The 20,743-nt window shown below is 37.8% G+C and overlaps 4 protein-coding genes across 7 annotated transcripts; 2 read left to right on the top strand and 2 right to left on the bottom strand.

Annotated features, from left to right (window-relative positions):
• Positions 1-288: 288 nt before the first annotated feature.
• On the top strand, positions 289-5,496 carry LOC117543846 (rab5 GDP/GTP exchange factor-like). Of its 2 annotated transcripts, none has more exons than XM_034212424.1 (9): positions 289-545; positions 1,455-1,602; positions 1,977-2,104; positions 2,784-2,935; positions 3,033-3,102; positions 3,213-3,348; positions 3,437-3,531; positions 3,890-4,146; positions 4,246-5,496. In XM_034212424.1, exons 3-9 carry the CDS (start codon positions 2,059-2,061, stop codon positions 4,657-4,659), a joined length of 1,170 nt encoding a protein of 389 aa, XP_034068315.1. In that variant the 5' UTR covers positions 289-545; positions 1,455-1,602; positions 1,977-2,058; the 3' UTR covers positions 4,660-5,496. The 2 variants fall into 2 exon arrangements, with proteins under 2 accessions (XP_034068315.1, XP_034068314.1); XM_034212423.1 differs by having other exon boundaries at positions 1,416-1,602.
• Positions 5,497-6,310: 814 nt separating this feature from the next.
• psmd9 (proteasome 26S subunit, non-ATPase 9) lies at positions 6,311-9,922 on the top strand. Its single transcript, XM_034212616.1, has 6 exons — positions 6,311-6,489; positions 6,602-6,701; positions 8,301-8,494; positions 8,620-8,721; positions 9,417-9,505; positions 9,791-9,922. The coding sequence occupies exons 1-6, from the start codon at positions 6,364-6,366 to the stop codon at positions 9,816-9,818; spliced, it is 639 nt and encodes a 212-aa protein (XP_034068507.1). The 5' UTR covers positions 6,311-6,363; the 3' UTR covers positions 9,819-9,922.
• A 329-nt stretch (positions 9,923-10,251) lies between these two features.
• gtf2h3 (general transcription factor IIH, polypeptide 3) lies at positions 10,252-16,082 on the bottom strand. 3 transcript variants are annotated; one of them, XM_034212614.1, is made up of 15 exons: positions 16,013-16,082; positions 15,708-15,742; positions 14,247-14,345; positions 14,079-14,155; positions 13,871-13,977; positions 13,121-13,263; positions 12,814-12,876; positions 12,499-12,528; positions 12,372-12,400; positions 12,210-12,284; positions 12,062-12,115; positions 11,050-11,118; positions 10,810-10,945; positions 10,681-10,717; positions 10,252-10,545 (listed from the first exon to the last, which is right to left on the bottom strand). In XM_034212614.1, exons 3-15 carry the CDS (start codon positions 14,254-14,256, stop codon positions 10,476-10,478), a joined length of 900 nt encoding a protein of 299 aa, XP_034068505.1. In that variant the 5' UTR covers positions 14,257-14,345; positions 15,708-15,742; positions 16,013-16,082; the 3' UTR covers positions 10,252-10,475. The 3 variants fall into 3 exon arrangements, with proteins under 3 accessions (XP_034068505.1, XP_034068504.1, XP_034068506.1); XM_034212613.1 differs by lacking the exons at positions 15,708-15,742; positions 16,013-16,082 and adding an exon at positions 14,468-14,602; XM_034212615.1 differs by lacking the exons at positions 12,210-12,284; positions 15,708-15,742; positions 16,013-16,082 and adding an exon at positions 14,468-14,606.
• LOC117543943 (Rieske domain-containing protein) lies at positions 14,746-20,006 on the bottom strand. The gene is made up of 4 exons (XM_034212617.1): positions 19,730-20,006; positions 16,013-16,248; positions 15,708-15,742; positions 14,746-15,596 (listed from the first exon to the last, which is right to left on the bottom strand). The coding sequence occupies exons 2-4, from the start codon at positions 16,218-16,220 to the stop codon at positions 15,312-15,314; spliced, it is 528 nt and encodes a 175-aa protein (XP_034068508.1). The 5' UTR covers positions 16,221-16,248; positions 19,730-20,006; the 3' UTR covers positions 14,746-15,311.
• Positions 20,007-20,743: the final 737 nt, after the last annotated feature.

Genomic DNA, 20,743 nt, shown 5'->3' with positions numbered 1-20,743 from the left:
GGGACAACCCCAGAAGTAAAAGTCAAGGCAGGCAAAAGCAAATAAAGATTTCTGGTACAGATTTTCAAAACAAAATACGTATGTTTCAATTAGAGAGAAATCAGGTTATAGCGATTACGGAACGTGTTTTTATTCTATATCTATAGTCTTGGTTGAAGGATAAGTGATGCTGACTTGATGTTCGTGTTTTGGAGGTAAAAATATCGTGTTTACTTAGGGAACAGGTAACATTTGTTGCGATATCTTTGCTTTGAAAGGACGCTGCCTGGTCGATTACAGCTTGCAACTTGACTTTTTATTTCCCTCAATACTTTCCGGTTGCACAGGTTTGAAATCAGCTGATTTTGTCTGCGTTTCTAATTAGTTCACCGTGAAGTTTACCTACCTTTGTTTAATTCTTATTTAACAACATCTCATCGACCTCATCGCTGAAGATTATGGTTTTCATGTCATACTTATGATGAGTTTGTGACAGTTAAGAAACCAGAAAGGCGACACTGCGATCAGGAAGCGGCTAACTTAGTTATGATGTCACCAGCTGACAGGTGAGGAGGCATATCAATAACTGGACCTTATCATTACACTTATTTGCTTTTTACCTGCGACACAAGTTAAATTAGATTATACATTTAACTACAATAGTTGTCAGCTTTAGCCAATCGGCGTTAGCTAACAGCCATTGGTTCTTATCGCAAATCCCCTCAGCTGACAGGCAGCTTTTTACTGTTAGCTAACAACTTAGCCAACACTCATGAACACAGTTTTGTATAGGAAATGTAAGCCTGAGTTTCAGCTTATTTTCTTACTAGACTGCTGACGCTTTCATGTAGTATTAATCATTTGAAAACTTTTAGGAAAAGACTATTATGGACTTGCATGAAATAATTAGAAAGAGGAAATAAAAGCAACAGGAGTGAAAAGATACAAAAACGTACTTTCAATTAAACTTTGCATGTTTAGGTAAAAACATTGATACATTATTGGATAGTATTTCCTTAAAATGTATCTTCCTTAAATCAATATGTTTTGCCTGAGCACAAATCTTAATTTTTTTCAATTACTGGATAACACACTATTTGGTTATTTTCAGTACTTAGCTAAATATTAAATGTAAACGTATTTATATACGCACGACACTATGTTAGTTGTCAAGTGCTTTTGGTTGTTGTTTTCTGCTGTTTATAAAAGAAGCTGTAGTTTTTATTGAAGCAGAATATCTACATTTTTAAACCAGTTCAAGCTAAAAATACAAAATGTCATCCCTTTATGACACAATGTAGTGTAGTGTTCCTCGGTTTTAAGGGCTGAATTGCAGCATTGTGTGTCCTAAAAGGCTGTCTAGATGAACAAGTAAGATGCCTGAGGTGATGTGCCAAGTTGAATTCAACTTTAAATATGAATGTTTTGTCCAATAGGCGAAAGTAGTATATGAAAGAGCTCCACAATGTCGACAGATAAGCAAAGGGGAATCCACGTTTCTCAGGAGGAGCTGCTCTGCAAGAATTCCTGTGGGTATTATGGAAACCCTGTGTGGCAAGGCTTCTGCTCCAAGTGCTGGAGAGAGAAAGCACGTATAGCTGGAGCTTCTAGGCAAGACACAAGGTAAATAGAAATATTATTAAACAGTCATTCTGACTCAAAGGAGCCTTTTAGATCTTGATATATTTGCCAGCAGTCATGTAAGTCACATCTGAAAAGCAACACGTGAAAGAAACGTCATAGTTACGACCTTAATGACTATTGAAGAAAACAGTTTCACATATTAATTAATTACACATTTATGGGAAAATTCAATACCATACCTAGTAAAGTTCTTACTTTATAAAGTTCATTGTAGTACCAACTGGATTTGTAAGGGTAACTAGTATGTCATAATGATATAATTGCTGAACATAAAATAAGTAACGTACGGAACATAAGTGCTTTTGGTTTGAACTGTCTACAGATTTGAGGTCTTATGTTGTCATTCTTTGTAGGCCGAGCAATGATGGAACTCCTCTCACCTTCTCCAAATTTGAGGAGAAGAAAAGCACTGAGAAAGGACGTCGTATTAACACAATGAGGAGACTCTTTTGGGGCAGCCCATCCCCTCCTAAACTTCAAGGTACTTCTGTTTGCTTTGTGTCCTCTGATTCATTCTCTGCAAAACAGTATCTGCAAGCTACTCCCAACCAATTTAAGAGACCTAGTAACAAAGGTAGAATATAAAAGTGTAACCAATGTGTAGCTTCGACTGCACACTGCTGCATATATATGTTTTATTATCCTTAAAATAAATTCAGTCAAAGTTAAAACGCACCTTGATTTTTATCTGCGCCATAAACCAGCACATTTAACATTACTGCTTCATGAGCCATAGACCAAATATTCACAGCAGATAGCAGGTTTTCAACCTCAAAGGATTCTGAAGGTATCTGCTGTGAATTTTGTCCGCTTGGTGATTCATTTTTTTATATTCTCTGAAAAAACGTTTTGATTTCTGTTTGTAGCACTTAAAGGGGGTGACGTATTTGAATCCAATGAAGTAGCACTTAAGATTGGTTTGCTTATTGAAAGCTAATGTGCTTGAAAGATTCAGGCGGTTTTTGGTCTCTTCATGGTTGATTACTGTAAATCGCTTTGGATAAAAGCTTCAGCTAAATTAAATGTCATTTGATTTTACCAAAAGCAGTGACTGGGCCGGAAGTCTTTCAAAAATCTGACGCCATTTCAAATATGATATTAAGTTTAAACACGTGTTTATTTATTTATCTAACAATAACATACACCTCTTATCCCTCTAGAGTCTTCTGAAAGCCATGCTAATGTGCTAAAAGCTTACCAGAGCCTCGGGGCCGGGGACTTCACCGGTTTCCTGAAGATACTAAAGAGCCCTTCCTCACAGCGCTTGCAGTCCCGATGTACAGCCTTCCTCAACACAATGGAAGCTTATCATGTAAGTAGCTGTTTAAACGTTTGACAATACACTTATTTTAACCTTTCTTTGAATGGCCAGAGCCGTTCTGATAAGTGGCTTCTCATCATCTTTACAGGATCTGCCGGTACAGAAGCAGTCAGATCTCGTGCAGGATTTCTACCAATCCTTTGCTGAATATTTTAATAGTGAGTCAGATTAATTCAGTATTTCTTGTCCTGTTTATTCTGAAATCAAAAACATTTGAATGACTTATACATTTTAATAATATAACTGTATATGTTTATTTTAATTTCAGGTTTTCCTGAGGCTCAGGTAACTCAAATAATGGAGCATGTGGAGAAGCTAATAATGACCCGGTTGCACAAATGGGTTTTCTGCCATGACAGCTGTGATGATGAACAGAAGGACCTGGCTCTCCAGAGAAGGATACGGTAACCCTTATATACCAATCACCTCTGTTGATTTATCAAAACCTCTTACCTACAACCCTGTTTAGACCATAATGTCTTTACTTTGCAGCTCTTTAAACTGGATCACTCCTCAGATGCTGAGCGTACCCTTCCCTGATAAAAAGATTGAAGTCACAGGCGACCCCTTCCTGCCTGCTATAACAGGTGATCACAAGGACTCTTTCGTAACTTTGGGAAATATGTTTATTGTTTTTCTGGAGGATAGTTAGCTGAGAAGATCAATATAACAATCACATCAGATCTGAGAGAAGGGTAGGGAAGAGCGAAACAGGACAAACTGACTATGTTCCTTTTCTTAGATTAAGTGTATTTGTATTGATCTCCATGTACCTCTTGAGCGGAAGTATATTTCCAAACAATAATTCCGTAAATGTGGTTGGGAAAAGCCCTTTTTTTAAGCTCATTGGAGAAAGTAGTAGGTTTCCCATATACTGTTAGCATCACTGGAAGGTCTGAAGTGCTAGCCTTTGATATTTCGTTCTGCCCTCTTATTTCTTAACAGCCATAATTGAAATGGATGCCAAACGAGCGCCTCAGGACAAACTTGCATGTGTGTCCAAATGCAGTCAGCATGTCTTTGAAGCGCTCTCCACCTCGAACAGTGAGCCCGCTAATGCTGATGACTTCCTGTCAGGCTTGGTTTATGTGGTGCTGAAGGCCAATCCACCCCGCCTACACTCGAACATGCAATATGTGATTCGCTTTGGTCTTCCTCACAGTCTGATGGCAGGAGAGAGTGGATACTATTTCACTAACTTGGTAAGTTTATTGCAAAGTGACTCATCTGGTGACCACGACAGGATGCTGTGGAGCGAGGTCAGTTATGCTCACATCTTTGCTTTTTGTCCCCTGTCTTAGTCTTGTGCAGTGGCCTTCATCGAAAAGCTGGATGGACCGGCTCTCAACCTCAGTCAGGAGGAGTTTGAGGGCTACATGCTGCGTCAGCGTGCTCCTTCTGCAGGAAAGAGGCAGCGGGTTGTCAGTGACACACAACATCTGTTAGAAGAGCTTCAAGGCAGACAGGAGAAGCTCGACCAAGGGATGGATTCTCTTAGTGTGCAGCTACAGAGTTGGGTCCATGCTGTTAATTCACAACTGGATGAGGCCACAGCTCAGTTTGCTCTGGTACAGACGGAGGTCACCGCTAAGACTGAGTCCTCACAGGTTTTATCATCCTCATCTCATGATGCGTTACTGCAAGGTGACGATAAAGACGAGTCTGTGCTGAAGCTTATGGATCAACATGCAGGTCCACAAGATACAGACTGTTAGTTGTATTTAAAAAAACACCTAATCTGGTACTAAGCTCTTTTTAATCAGCATTACTAACGAAACAAACAGATTTATATTTCACACATTCCAACTACAGAAAACCGGGATTTGGAAGCCAGTTGAACATGAAGGAAAGCTTTTTGAAGGGAACCTTTTGCATTTGGTATCACGGAGCACACAGAGGTTTTTAATGGCATTGATTAAAAAAAAAATTGCACTTGGATCCTGTTTCAGGATGAAGGACATTCAAAATGCATTCCAATTTGTATTAACAGATATGATCAGAATGAATACTCAAGCACTCAGGGTACACAATACTTGGAGCTGTCAGCTAATACTTCAAGAGTGCTTATATAATATTCACTTTTTTATTTACGTGTACACCAGTGTGCCTCTATGTAAACCGCTGTGAAATGTAAATAAAAATGCTACAGAGGAAATGTGAGATGCCAGATGTAGACCACTACGAGTCAGAAGGTGTATTTAGTTATACAATGATTTTTTTCAGAGCTGTGGATCTGTTCTCAACATGCTGCCTTGAAGAATAGCAACACATTTTGTCATCTGCATTAGTGTGCTAAATGTTTCCGTTGTTTACAACTTCTTTCTGAAGTAATTATAGTGTAAATGTTATGAGGAATTATGTATCCAAAATTATATTAAAGGTTACTTATATATAAATATAAATGATGTGTTTTGTGAGAAAAAGAAATCGACGGACAACTCTTAAAAATGAAGACATTAAGAGTACAGCTTTTATTAAATGGTGTTGCTTCAAACACAAGTAAAGTATTTAAACACCAGGTTAAATCCAGTTCTTAAATAATGACTATAAGAGTAAATGTGTCTGTTTGGTTATTTATTTGAGAGGGGTGCTTTGAAGTGGGAAGTTTAACAGGTATTCTTTTGACTTTATTTTTTATGTTGGTGATATAAAAAAATAAATAATAAAAACGTAGTTCACCTAATGGTAACATACTGTATCTGCTCTTCAACGGTTTGAATAATAATCCTATGTTTATAATCACTTGACTATAATCAATTTCATGTATTGTATGCTATTCAGGAGCTAAATACATACTTTGAACATACTGTATAATAATGCACTTTACTGTGAATATCTGAGGGTTAGTAAAGTAAACATGAATATAAGAAATCAGATTTGTTTTTGTAAATGATCTGGTAGAAAGAGAAATACCAGTAAAAGTATCCTTATTATTTTAGCCCTAATTTATCAGAAATGTTGCATATCAAATGTAAATAATAATAAAAAGGGCATTAAATGCAAAATAATATGTACTGCCTATTATGCCTACCCTTTTAACATAGCATATTCCAATAGACAACTTACTTTTATAAAAATATAAAGATTAAAAAAAACGTTTTTCATTTCATTTCAAACCTTTATTTATCCAGGTGTATCTCATTGAGATCATTGATATCTTTTTCAAGGGAGACCTGCTGCACGTTCTTAATTACTTATCAGTATTATTCCACAAACTACATTTTTGACAGATATTCATCCTTTATATATATATTTTTAACTTTATCATTGTTTTGTAACCCCTGCACTTCCCTTGGAGAACAAACGTATTTATGTATTTAATGTAATGTTCACATCGACCAGTTGGGGGCGGTATAGCGCGAACACTGCCTTAAAGCTACCAGATAGAAGAACCTGGATGGGATGTACGACGTGCAACCATGAAGATGACAGGGGAAAACAGTGCTGGAAATGTGGAAATAACAATGGATGACGTTAAAAACCTGATGAAAAAGAAAGATGAAATTGAAGAACAGATAAAGGCTTATTATGATGTTTTGGAAGACGTAAGTGTGTCTGTTAGACATATTAAGAAAGCGACGCAAGGCTAACACAAGGCTACATACATTAACTCTGAATAATCTAAACATGCCTTCCTTTATTTTTTTATGTTTACAGCAAGGTGTCGGAGTTGAAGGTTCCTTGGTCGACCCGGAGGGCTTCCCCCGAGGAGATGTTAATGTATACCAGATCAGGACAGCAAGGCACAGTATTTCATGTGAGCAGCGTGGTTGTTGTTGTTGTTGTTGTTGTTGTTGCAACTTGTTCCTGTTCGCGGACGACTCAGCCCTGCTGGTCTCTGACAGGAACGGGTTGCAGGTTGAAAAAACCCTCAGCTCCGAGCTCGGCAGAATCTGCACCTGGCTCGCCGATAATAAATTATCATTACACCTGGGTAAAACAGAGTCCATTCTCTTCGGTTCGAAACATAATCTCAGCAAATCCGACGACTTCTCAGTTGCAGTGGGCGACATTATTGTCACAAGTAAGAAGGAAATTACATACCTAGGATCTATTCTTGAGGCAAACCTCTCATGTGACAAAATGGCATCCAATGTAATAAAAAAAGTCAATCAAAGAACTAGATTCCTATACCGGATCTCCTCTCTGGTAAACAAAAACACCCTGAAAACTCTGGCAGGAGCACTCATTCAAGGGTACTATGACTATGCTTGCACGTCATGGTACCATAGCACCTCCAAGGCGCTAAAAATAAAACTTCAAACATCGCAAAATAAACTGGTCAGACTACTGCTTGACCTTTCATCTAGAACCCACCTCACCTCTGCCCACTTTGACAACCTAGGATGGCTTAGAGTAGACGACAGAGTACAGCTACTTGCAATGGGCCTGCTCTACAAGATCCACTACACCTCTATGGTACCCATGTACATGTCAACATTTTTCCCAAAGGTCAAGGAATACCATGATCATAACACCAGAGGGAGCTCCACAAATCATGTGAAACCCAGATTTGGCACAAAAAAGGGGGAATACACGTTTCGCAATTATGCCACATCAAGGTGGAACGCTCTTCCCACAACTGTAAAGGAAAGTAAAACTATACTTACCTTCAAAACCTCTCTTAAAGAGCACCTTCGGGGGAGAGCATTGCAAAACTGGCCCCGGTAATGGTACAAATCTCAACCTGTCGTTCAATGGACAGCTTCCCCCCCCATCTATGTATATACTCGCATTTTAGACTCTGTTACTAACTGTATATCTGTAGACTTGGTATGTCTTAAATGTCCGGTTAGGATGTATTAGAACGAAATCTAAAATGAAAATTGTAAATAAGCAATCTGTATGTAAAAAACCACCTGTATGTAAATTGTAAATAAGCCATCTGTATGTCAAATATGTCTTATATGTCTTAAATGACATGATGAATTGGAAATGGGGGACCCTGATGTAAACAAGACGAAAGTCTTTCTCTGGTCTGCATCCCCTTAACAATTGTATGTTTTGAGCTGTACTGTACTGTACCCAATATACAAGCTGTTAATAAACTTTTCAATCAATCAATCAATCAGTTGTGTAACTTAGTCTGTGAAAGCCTGTGATGGAACAACAATTTAGATGTTTTACTTGGGTACTTAGATACCCAACTGTAAAAATACTATGTTACAACTAAAAGTCCTGCACTAAAAGTGTTACCTTAGTGAAATGATGTATGTATAATCTTGAAAATGGTGTTAAGAATGGAAGTAATCAATGCATTTCTCACATTTGAGAAGCTGAAGATTCTGGGAAAAACTGCAAATCTTATTATATTAACAGTTTAGTTGCTCGTTAATGGTTAGATCTTGTTTTCCAGGCCTGCAGAATGACCACAAGGATGTGATGAAGGAGATAGAAGAATCCCTTCACCAGCTGCATGCTCGAGAGAAAGCCAAGCAGGGTGGGGACGCATCAGGAGGCCAGGAGGAGCCCATGGAGCAGCAGGTCACTCTTCATGCTCCCTTTGCACGGGTGGACGCTGTCACACAGGGCTCTCCTGCCTGTAAAGCTGTGAGTGATGTGAATGGTGCTTTGGTATCTGATTAACCGTCAGTATTCTTTGACGAGTTGAAATTAAGAAGAAACCAATCTGCTTTTGATCCTGGCATTAAAGTAATCTTTTTTTCTTTTCAAAGGGGCTGAGAGTGGGTGATGAAGTCACTGAGTTTGGTTCTGTGAACACGGGGAACTTTCAGAACCTGCAGAATATTGCTTCTGTGGTACAACACAGTGAAGGGGTAAGCTACAGCAGCTGTTTGTATTGTCACACTGCACAAAGAGTACCTTTTTCTTTTTAAAACAACGTTTTGACCCATATATCCTTTCAATAATCTCCTATAGTGCCTGGCGTTGTCTGTACCTTCAGAGACCCGCAGTCCTCTGCCTGTATTTCTTTGTTTGCAGTGTTGGGGAAGTTTCTGGGTGTCAACGTCTGTAAAAACATAGAAACCAGGTTCAGGCATGAGCACACATCTAAGAGGAAGCTATAGAGATGGAGGACAAAGCCTCGAATACTTGCAAACATAGGAAAGCAAAACATCAAGCTGGCAAAGCTCTTTGAAATAGTCTCTGGGATTGTCTTTCACATGCTGGCAAGAGCTTTGAGTGTTGTGTTGGAAAACCACAACCATCACATTCTACTCATTGTGCCTTTAATTGTGTTGTGGTAGTTTTATTATTTTGTGATACAGATGGATGTGTGAGTTAACCCCAAAACGATTTTAATAACCAAGCATTTTTAAATCCCATTTGAACTACATTTTTATTTGATTTATTCAATTAGGTCTGAGAAAACCTATCTGTCCTTTAGTTAAAATTAGAAGTCTTCTGGTAATCACTGTATCCTTTCTCCTCATTGCACAACCATAGGTTACATTTTGCTGAACACTCTTAATATCTGGAGTGTAAACTGTAATATTGTGTCCTTTTACAGAAACCATTACGTGTCGCAGTCATCCGGGATGGCCAGAGAGCTCAGGTGAGCCTGACTCCACAACGATGGACCGGCAGAGGTCTGCTGGGGTGAGTGCTACAACACAGTCATGTACATGAATTGGCACAGATTTATTGGAGTTAATATCAAGAAACAAAAATAGCTGTGAAGCCCATGTAACATATCTGTTGAAGGCTTTGAGTGATCCAAGCAGACATGTTAATTTATAATAATAATAATAATATAATAGTGCATGTTTTACATGACCACACGGCAGGGATATTGGTAAGATATTCTTTAGTACATCATACTTACAAAACTTAGTTCACGAATGGCAGTAATAAAATTGTTCACTGGTCCTTGTTCTTTTTCAGATGCAACATCGTCCCAATTATACAATAGAAGTCTTCTGAAGGGGATTTATGAACATTGAGTGTCACAGTACTTTTGTTATGACGACATGCTGAGTTTCCCAAATAAACATTGGTTGACCAACTTGTAATTTTTTCCTGTCCAATGCTGTTATTTTGTATCTATGAAATATTGCTCTTGGGGAAAGATGCCCCATCGACTATTATGCATGAGCAATAGCAAATCTGGGATTTTTGTGTGATGGTAAAATATCAGCAAAAGGTTTATTCCACAAGTAAGATCTTATTTTGAGTAAAGTTCAACACAGCTTCTTTACCCATTTAGAGAACCTCGACCAAATCCATTGTAGTCATCTAATCTAAGTCATATATTACGTCAACACATTGATTCAGCCACGAATTAAAGAATATTCAGAGCAATATCTGAAAATCCCAAAACTAATGAGAACGGCAACAAGCTGGGAGACAATTATAGGATGTTTTTTTATTTTATAAAAATGTTCATAAAAAATCAGAAAGGTATTTTTTCCAAAAGCAGTGAATCCATTGACATGTAAGTACATTTAACATGTTCATATGGCTAAAGGATGTCACTGAAGCACGTACAAATCTATACCAAACAAAATGGTATAATCCTAATATAAAAATGAAAACTAAATCCACTACATTATTTCTATTCTAGCAGAAATCATGTTTGTTGCTTGAGTTTCTTCTTTTTGGGCTTGACCATCTGTGGTAGTTGGATTTTGAAGGCAGTCCTGAAAAGAAAAGGAATTATAGAAATGTGAACCAAAAGGAGATTAAATCAAACTGCATGATTTCAGGTGAATAACAGTAGTTCAAATTTAAGAGGTTTTGTATTGAATATTTGATATCATTTTTTGTTAACTCACTCGCAGGTTGTGCAGATGGGGCTGAAGTTGCAGAATACTTAGAGATAAAGAGAAAACAGGAGAATGCGTCACCACAACAAATAACTAACTGCAGCTTTTGACAACTATTTAACTAGTATTCAAACTTACTTGATAGACATACTGAGCACACATAGCCAATGTCAATGAGGTTCCTGTGGCAGAAGCATGCGGCTCTGTAGTCCACGTGCACAGGTGGAGGGAGAACCAGCTGGGCCCGCTGCTCACAGTCAGGCAGGAACACCCACTGTTCAGAAAACACCACCATAAACAGAAAGCAAAGCTCATAACAAAAACATGAGATGAACGATACTGTGATATACATTGTGTAAATCTGTGTTGCACTCTCACCAAAAGGTATTGTGCCAAAGCAACTTTTTGTGGTATCTTGAGGTACAATCCTCCAGTTATATCGCAAGCCTACAAAGGACAAACATATAAAAGTAAAACTGAGTATAAACACACAGGTTAGGACAGCACAATACAGTTGAAGTATGACCATTCAAAAAAACCTGTACACTTGGCCAATAGAGTGCCACAGTGACGCGTCCTAAAACCCGGAAGTAAGTTAGCATTTTACCACTTTCGAATCCTAAATCTTATCGATAGATTTATGATCGATAGATTTATGATTAGAAAATTATAAAAGTAGGGTAGACATGTGGATATTATCCGGCTGAAGAAAACGTGATCTGTCTCTTAAATGTGTGTCAACCACAGACCTTATTTCCAGCTATTTTCCAAAATCCTATGGAGAAATTGCATTGCTTTTTGTCGATGGAACCGGATGGAGTTTACTTCCGGGTTTTAGGACGCGTCACTGTGGCACTCTATACCAATGTATTTTTATTTAAAGCTTTTTTTATTTCATTACATTTGAATCTCCAACAAAATCCTCAATTATTTTGTATTAAATCAACTTCCTCTAATAATTATACATTTTCCATGCATGACTCACTCTTGTATGGCAAGCAGGAGAGCAAATTGTTTTTTTTAATATGGACGGAAGCAGTATATTTGGCAAGAAAATGTATTTGGTAAAGATTACATTTATATATTTTCAATTTACTTGGGATTTCAACCCACTGGAGTTATTGAACATGTTTGGATCACAGAAGTCTAAAACAATCCTGATGATTTTAATAAACTAAAAAAACACTTAAAAAGAATAATATAAATTATATTGGTTTGAGAGACAATTAATGGATGTTGATTTTCCTTTAATTGTTCTACAAGTTATCCAATATTATTGCATAGTTGTGTTTGGTATTCTCCGGTTAAGCCTTTGGATGGAAATGTCCATCATAATAAAAGTATACAATTAGATTATTGTCAACGTCCTAAGAAAGCCATAACATTGTACCTGCTGAAGGAGACCCGAGTCTGAGTCCAACACACAGGCATCTATCAGGATGTTCTGTTTTAAAATACAAAACAAATGTATTATAAACATATGTAAATGTTAAAACAAGTAAAATAATACAAAACTAAATTGCGATCAATGATTGTACCTGCTTCTGGGAAGCAAAAATGACATTCATGAAGTTCATGTACTGTAGGGCACAGTCCTCGGCTGCTTTTATCACCTATTCAGTCAAATACAGAGATTGATTTCAAAGGCACGGACTAAAACAAAAGCACTCTCAAGCCAAATTCTACTTTTTAGGGCTTACCAATATTCTTGATTTTGTTTCTTGTCCAACTTAAAAAGAAAAGACAGTATTATTAAGTATGACAAGGAAAACAGAACCCGTTAAAGAGTATAAATTAAGATTAATAATAAAATAAACATTTAATTACCTTCATGATCTTTTGCGACTCTGTTAATATCTAAAGTTAAAGGATTAAGGAAAACTAGAAACAAATGTTTTGCCTCTCTCTCTCTCAACCACAATCATTGCTGTGTACAGAAAGAAAATGAGAAAAGCAGATATTACTTTCAACGAAGAATCCATCATCCAAGCAAGGGAATGTAATAGCATATAAAAACACAAATGTTATCTTCCAACATATACAATTCAGTATCATTCATTAAAGTAAATGTATTAGTCAATGTACCTGTTCTTAGATAAATCCTGATCTTGTAAAAATGTCAAATTATTATTGAAAGGATACAGCACAGAGCTTTGGCCAGTGACCCAGCCAACAGAGTATCTGTTGAATTTCCCATCACATCCGCTGTAATCACATAAGACACATTGTACATTTTAACAATGCACAGTGTCATTAAACACTTGAACCAACAAACAAATCAAAGCTACAAATACAAGACATATACAACGCATTATCGTAAATTCAACAACCAAACTTTTTGATATTAGTATTTTGAGAAAGCTACTGTCTGTGTGTGTGTGTGTATATATACATATATATATATATATTGAAAGGTCAAGATACCCTACAACAACAGACGTGTACTTACTTTTTGCAATAACCTTCCTGATTTCTTCAGCGATAAAGTTATTAGCGACTGACAGGAGTTCATATTTTCCATCCCCACTGGAGGAAGCATCCTCCTCACAGCTGTCGCCCGCTCCCCAGCTCTTACCGGGATATAGGAAGTGACTGAAATAAAGGGAAGTTGGATAAATGAGGCACAGGTTTGTCTTCATGCCTTTTTATTTATTTTTTATTTTACTATACTTACTTGTTTGCCTGTCCTTATTTGTCTATCCTCCCTCATACTGTAAAGCGTCTTTGAGTTGTGAAAAGCGCTATATAAATCAAATGCATTATTATTATTATTGTTTATTTTGTTGTCTGAAAATGAGAACATTTACGACAATAGTCTATATTCCTAAGGGCCATGAGTTAAAAATGAACAAACGTTTTTTAATGTAAACAATTTCAATTCTTAAACTGAAAAGTCACTTGCAACTACAGCTCCCAAATAAAGGTAGTAGAGTAACATATAATAATACAACACATCCAACCCCACCCCCTTCAGTAAATGCACTTGTATTAATTATATATTGCTTTTCACCACTGTTAGCTGCTCTATAATTACTTAGACCTGAAAGGGTTTGGATTACCAGAAACTAATTTACTTTCAGGATTATTGTGGTTCTGAATTGTTATCCTTGTGAATGATTGGACTTATTGTAAGTGTATTTGGATAAAACCTTCAGCTGAATGAAACGAATAAAAGAAAAGAAGACCATAATAAAGTTACCTGTCCTGACAGTGGCTGGCGATGACAGCCAGCTTGTTGGTCCTGGACATGGCCATGTGGGAGTTCCCCAGCACCATCACTGCATCCAGACACTTGGACAGGGTGAGCTAAACGGAGACAGGAGGACAGTACGTGTTCTTTAGACATGTAATAACTACAAACTGAAAACCATTTATAAAAAGGTCAGAGAAATATCTGATTATACTACCTCTGTCTCGCGTTGAGCTTGCTGCCCCCACCATATCGGATTTACATCCACGACGATGACCAGCAGATTAATATCATCTTATAAAGAAATGTTGGAAAATTCAAGATAAACCAGTGTGTAGCCTACAGGAAAAGGTAACTGTATGAGATAATCATCTGGACCACCTACCTGATGCCATGTTGGGATTTATCTTTCAATGAAGAGAAACAAGAAGTGATTATTGTTGTTCTCCTGGTGCTTTATCTTTTGTTACATTCCATTTTTGCTCTGAAAATACAAAACACATATTCAACGTTTTTTTTTTAAAAGTCTGGATATCCCTACTATGATATAAAAACCCTGACATTTGTAAAGTGCAGCCCTTTTCATTCACTGTTGATGTTACCCACCGTATTAGCCACATTAGCCGACCATGTTCTTCTTCTTCTACTGTTCATATTGGTACCACACGGTGCATTGCTGACACCTAGCGTTAGTTTACGTAATGCCTCCTACACACACACGCGCGCACACACACACGCGCGTGCCCACACACACTACTAAAAGTGTACTGATAATGTATGTCATGATATAACAATGGAAAAAAAACTAAATTAAAAATAGTTGGCAAGTATATGTTGGCTTCTGTAAGTATCGAAAGTAAATTAGGTGTTAAGCAGAGAACACGTTTTTGTATTACATAATTGTACTGTTTATTAATACAAGTGGAAGTAGTATTGTACTGCTGTAGTTGGTTGATGGTCATCCCTATGTTCCAAGGGACCTATGTTCTGATGTAAACATTGGAAGTGTTGGTAAGGGCTATCCTTGCAGTTCAAAATGCAAAAATACAAAGGGACCATGTTTCAAATGCAGTTTAGTATACTGTAAATCCATTTAGCCAATGTGAAGTTCAATTCTAAAGTCAAGGCAATTGTTTAGATAGCAGATTTGAGGGTAAGGGTTTCCTAGACCTAGATTATAACATCAGAAAGCTTTAAGATACAGTATATGTGTTATATTTCAACATATTAACCATGGGAGACATTCAATAAAAAAAAACGTTTGAAGGTCTACTTTATGTCTCATTAAAAAGGACATTGAGCTGTGAATTAGGATCCTGGAAACATACAGTACATCCTCTTGGTTGATTTCTTTGTACACTCTGTACTGTTGGGTAATCAAATTGCAAAAATCCAGTGATAGAGTAAACTAGAGTTATTTCCAAATAATTCCCTGAGTGTCTGGTTATTTTTAGGGCTTTGGATTTGTCTGGGCCTGAATTGAGCCAGTCCTGTATCTCTCAGTCTGGTAGACATCTGACTCGATGGCCTCGCTGCAGTCGTTCAGTGTTACATATACACTCCCTTTGACCTCAGTGACCTTGTGAATCCTCTGCTTGACACCCTTGGAGCGCCAGTGTGTCCTCAGGGGTTTGACTGTAGGGTCATCCACGGCTTGGTAAAGCCCTTCCCCTTCTGCTAGTGTGATCTTGTACTTGTGCCACGGACACACAATACATAGCCGCCCATTAAACTCCTGATGTTGGCACAGCATGAAGGTGATAAGAGGCATAAGAAAGACACTATTAGCGGTTTTTGAAAGTTTTGAAAAAAAAGGCAATGTTTTTTAGAGAATATGTAAACTTACCTCGATGTCTCCATGCTGTAATGGACCACCTGCATCTGTAAGTGGAACATTTGTGTCATCATCAGTAGTAGTGTTTCACAAATGTGATGAGCCATTGCATTAATTTTAAAACCCTTAAAATAAACATTAAAATAATGAATGTCAACATCTTTCTAAATGTTTCAACAGGAAATACCTAAGATTATGACAGGATCTTACAATTATAGCTTTATGCATAACATTTCCATACATTTTTCAGCCCTCAGTAGTATGGGAGATTTCAGTGTTTGCTTTATGCATAACATCAACACAAACACAGAGCTTACGATAGCAGCGCAGGTCCATTGCATGAAGTGTCCCTTGGTGGTACAGGACCAGTATTTCCCTGCATACATTCACAGTCTTGATCAGGCGCCCTGCCTTGACAATGTCCTCCTTCCTGCCGATGAGATGGGATGCAGGGGCAGGTGAGGAGGATGGAGGGGGAAAGGAAGAAGGAGTGGATGTCTGAGAAGTCTCCTCCTCAGAAGACATTTCTTGATCACTTCTTACATCAGTTTTCCTGATAAAAATAAGAATATAGTTAGACAGATATTTGAGATATGATATGGTTGAAGGAACAAAATATTTTTTAAAGATGTTTTTCTTTGCACAGGGAATTGTAGACAAAGCAAGGCAAGGCAAGGCAAGGCAAGGCAAGGCAAGGCAAGGCAAGGCAAGGCAAGGCAAGGCAAGGCAAGGCAAGGCAAGGCAAGGCAAGGCAAGGCAAGGCAAGGCAAGGCAAGGCAAGGCAAGGCAAGGCAAGGCAAGGCAAGGCAAGGCAAGGCAAGGCAAGGCAAGGCAAGGCAAGGCAAGGCAAGGCAAGGCAAGGCAAGGCAAGGCAAGGCAAGGCAAGGCAAGGCAAGTTTATTTATATAGCACTTTTCAACACAAGGCAATTCAAAGTGCTTTACAAAAAATGAAAGACATTAAGAAAATGGCATTTAAAATCAGTCATTAAAAAGAAAAGCTAATAAAATAAACATTAAAAGAAAAAATACATGGATAAAAGTTACAGTGCAGTCTAAGATATGAATAGTTCAATTAAACATTAAAAGAAAAAGTACATGGATAAAAGTTACAGTGCAGTCTAAGATATGAATAGTTCAATTAAAAGCAGCGACAAAAAGAAAAGTCTTCAGCCTGGATTTAAAAGTAGTCAGAGTTGCAGCGGACCTGCAGGTTTCTGGGAGTTTGTTCCAGATATTTGGAGCATAATAACTGAACGCTGCTTTACCATGTTTAGTTCTGACTCTGGGGACAGAAAGCTGACCAGTCCCTGAAGACCTGAGAGATCTGGATGGTTCATAATTTAGCAGGAGGTCAGAAATGTATTTTGGGCCTAAACCATTCAGTGCTTTATAAACCAGCAGCAGTATTTTTGAAATCTATTCTTTGACACACAGGAAGCCAGTGTAAAGACTTCAGAACAGGAGTGATGTGATCCACTTTCTTAGTGTTAGTGAGGACTCGAGCAGCGGCGTTCTGAATCAGCTGCAGCTTTCTAATAGATTTTTTAGTGAGACCTGTGAAGACACCATTGCAGTAGTCGAGTCTACTGAAGATAAAAGCATGGACAAGTTTTTCCAAATCCTGCTGTGACATTAGTCTTTTAATCCTAGATATATTCTTTAGGTGATAGTAGGCTGATTTAGTAATTGTTTTAATGTGACTGTTGAAACTCAGGTCAGAGTCCATGACTACACCTAGATTTCTGGCTTTATCTGTTATTTTGAATATTGCAGACTGAAGCTCAGCGCTAACTTTTATACGTTCTGACTTGGCTCCAAAAACCATTACCTCAGTTTTATCTTTGTTTAATTGGAGAAAGTTCTGACACATCCAGTCATTGATTTGTTCAATGCACTTACTCAGTGTTTGAATTGGAGCATAGTCTCCTGGTGAAATTGTTACGTAAATGTGTGTGTCATCCGCATAGCTATGGTAACTTATTTTGTTGTTTTTCATTATCTGAGCCAGTGGTAGCATGTAGATGTTAAAGAGAAGAGGCCCCAAGATGGAGCCTTGAGGAACCCCACATGTCATATTTGTCAACTCAGATGTGTATTTACCTATAGAAACAAAGTTGTTTCTGTCCTTTAAGTAGGATTCAAACCAATTTAGAACTGCTTCCGAAAGTCCCACCCAGTTTTCCAGTCGGTCTAGTAATATGCTGTGGTCAACAGTGTCAAACGCAGCACTGAGATCTAATAATACTAACACTGAAGTTCTGCCACTGTCTGTGTTTAAGTGGATGTCATTAAAGACCTTTACAAGAGCAGTCTCAGTGCTGTGGTTTGGACGAAAGCCTGACTGGAACACATCAAAACAGTTATTTAAATGCAAGAAATTACTCAACTGTTGAAAAACAACTTTTTCAATGATTTTACCTAGAAATGGGAGGTTTGATATGGGCCTGTAATTGTTCATTACTGAAGCATCTTGATTATTCTTTTTTAAGAGCGGTTTAATGACTGCAGTTTTCAGGGCCTGTAGAAAAATACCTGAGTGAAGAGATTTGTTTACTATATGAAGTAGATCTGAGGCCATGCAAGGCAAAGCATCTTTGAAAAATCCTGTTGGAATAATATCAAGGCAGCAGGAGGAGGATTTCAGAAGTTGAATAATGTCCTCTAGGTTTTTATCATTAATCTGATGGAATTGTGTCATGGTGTTTGAATTGATATTAGGTGGACACAGAGACAACACATTTGCTGTTCCTGATGCAGAGGCACTGACTGCTTGTCTGATTTTCTGAATTTTGTCAGTGAAGAAGGAGGCAAAATCATTGCACGCCCTGGTGGATAGAAATTCAGAGGCTACTGACACTGGGGGGTTAGTTAGTCTGTCGACGGTAGCAAACAAAGCATGTGCGTTGTTTTTGGTAATGATGTCAGAGAAGAACGATTGTCGTGCGTTTTTCAATTCCAAATTATAAAGGCCAAGTCTCTCTTTATAGATTTCAAAGTGAACCTGGAGATTTGTTTTTCGCCACCTGCGTTTAGCTTTTCGACATTCTCTTTTTTCTGTTTTCACGGTCATGGCCTTTCTCCATGGAGATATTTTCTTGCCAGACACTTCCTTTACCTTAGTTGGAGCAATGGCATCTATAACATTTTTAATTTTTTAATTAAAATGATCTACTAGCTCATTTACTGAGATGTTGGCAGGGGCAAGTGTGGAAGAGAAATTCTGAGTAAACATTTCCCTAGTATTTTCAGTTAAATATCGCTTTGTGGTTACCTCTTTTTGAACATTTTTGTGAACAGAAATAGAGCTCTCAAAGAAAACACAGGAATGGTCAGAGAGTGCAACATCAGTCACCACAACCTTAGAGATATTCAGACCCTTTGAGATAATTAAGTCCAGAGTGTGCCCCTTATTGTGCGTGGACTCCGTCACATGCTGAGTCAGTCCATAGCTATCAAGAACACAAAATAGTTCTTTAGCCCCTCTGTCCTGGGGGTTGTCAACATGGATGTTAAAATCACCAACAATGACTAGACGGTCAAAGTCAATACACACTATAGACAGCAGTTCAGTAAAGTCATCAAAAAAGCTTGCACAGTATTTGGGTGGTCTATAGATATTTAGGAACAGAGCTCGAGAGGAGCATTTCAGCTGAAGGGCCACATATTCAAAAGAATCAAAGTTCCCATAAGATGTCTTCCTGCATTGAAGGGAATCATTAAACAGAATAGCAACTCCACCCCCTTTCTTATGCATTCTTTCCTGACTCATAAAACTAAAGTTGGGAGGGGTTGATTAGCCTATTTGGGGAACATATCTGCTGAACTATTCCTAGGGTCTGGTGAAGCTCCTGTAACATGCAATATGTCTATTCCTCCCCAGTCAAAATGTTTACCTACTTTTTTACTTTTTCAAGGTGATTACATTATTTGGCATGGATTTTTGCAGAAACAAACTAATGGTTGAGTAGTTCCTAATTTTACCTCCAATAATCCTATGATTAATCTTTGATTCAAAACATTAAATCTACCTACCCATATGTTGAGGGTTCACATCTCTGACACTTCCCAGGTCTCTAGTAAACGGCTTTGGTCGTCATCTTTCTGAATGGGTCTGGTAACCTGGCAACTAGTTTCTGGTTAAATTGTCTTCAAGTACTGGGCCGGAAATGAGAAACTTAACCTCACTAAAATTACACATGTTGCTAAATATGTATTAAACAGGCTCTGTTAATTGAGCGTTTAAAGTTATCTACGGGTCCAGTCTGATAAGTTTGATTTGAGCAGAGGTGGGTTGAGGAAGTGCTTATGTTGTGTGTTACGTCCAATGTTGTCCCCAGTGAAACACGGGTTGATGACATTGATTCCTCGATTTCCTTCACGTCCATGGTTTAACCAGCGCCGTATAGATAGATTATATTATACGGCTCTGGGTTTAACTAAGCATACAACACAAGTATGCACTCATATGTTCCCTGCATGGATGTGTACAAAAGTTATATAACATCGCCTTCTAATATCATGTATATCATGATAGTTGCAGAGATGTATGAGGACCCGAGTGTGTATAAACAATTATAATAATAAGAAAAATGAATAGACTCTGTTAGTATTAGATACAAATGTATACTTGTCTTTTTCGTGTTTATTAATCAATCTATGCATTTATCAATTTGTTTTGTTAATTTTTTGTATTTTTTGTATTTTTATAATATATTAAAATGTGCACCAAAAAAACCTCTAGTAACAACAATATTAAACAATGTGTGTTATCATTAATAAATAATAAACCATAACAACACATTTACATCCATTGTTCAGCCCTCAATACAATACGTCGTAGGGCTACAGTCATTAGGGCACATGTCATAATAGTTTAGTCTAAGAAGGCTTTTGTCCTAGCAGGTTTGTTGGTGGGTATTAAGCCCTCCGAGGGATTATCTCTCTTTCATGCTGAACTGAGCGTAATTTGACCGGCTGTCCTTCTGAATTCTGCATTTAAATAAGATATGATATCCTTATTTCTGCCACCTGCCACCTCAGGAGTTG

This window comes from Gymnodraco acuticeps, unplaced genomic scaffold, assembly GCF_902827175.1.
Source record: "Gymnodraco acuticeps unplaced genomic scaffold, fGymAcu1.1, whole genome shotgun sequence".
NCBI lineage: Eukaryota > Metazoa > Chordata > Actinopteri > Perciformes > Bathydraconidae > Gymnodraco > Gymnodraco acuticeps.
Note: the sequence above shows the minus strand (reverse complement) of the source record. Positions and strands in the feature narration are given on the sequence as shown.

Coding starts and splice junctions, on each gene's coding strand:
- LOC117543846 (XM_034212423.1), top strand. CDS start 1,445: ATGTCGACAGATAAGCAAAGGGGAATCCACGTTTCTCAGGAGGAGCTG. Junction 2,105..2,783: donor ATCCCCTCCTAAACTTCAAG/GTACTTCTGTTT, acceptor TTATCCCTCTAG/AGTCTTCTGAAAGCCATGCT. Junction 3,349..3,436: donor GCTCTCCAGAGAAGGATACG/GTAACCCTTATA, acceptor TTTACTTTGCAG/CTCTTTAAACTGGATCACTC.
- LOC117543943 (XM_034212617.1), bottom strand. CDS start 16,220: ATGTCTTCTGAGGAGGAGACTTCTCAGACATCCACTCCTTCTTCCTTT. Junction 15,743..16,012: donor AATGGACCTGCGCTGCTATC/GTAAGCTCTGTG, acceptor TTCCACTTACAG/ATGCAGGTGGTCCATTACAG. Junction 15,597..15,707: donor TACAGCATGGAGACATCGAG/GTAAGTTTACAT, acceptor TGCCAACATCAG/GAGTTTAATGGGCGGCTATG.
- psmd9 (XM_034212616.1), top strand. CDS start 6,364: ATGAAGATGACAGGGGAAAACAGTGCTGGAAATGTGGAAATAACAATG. Junction 8,495..8,619: donor GCTCTCCTGCCTGTAAAGCT/GTGAGTGATGTG, acceptor TTCTTTTCAAAG/GGGCTGAGAGTGGGTGATGA. Junction 9,506..9,790: donor ACCGGCAGAGGTCTGCTGGG/GTGAGTGCTACA, acceptor GTTCTTTTTCAG/ATGCAACATCGTCCCAATTA.
- gtf2h3 (XM_034212614.1), bottom strand. Junction 12,116..12,209: donor TTTTTGCTTCCCAGAAGCAG/GTACAATCATTG, acceptor ATTTTAAAACAG/AACATCCTGATAGATGCCTG. Junction 10,946..11,049: donor CTTTGGCACAATACCTTTTG/GTGAGAGTGCAA, acceptor TTTTCTGAACAG/TGGGTGTTCCTGCCTGACTG.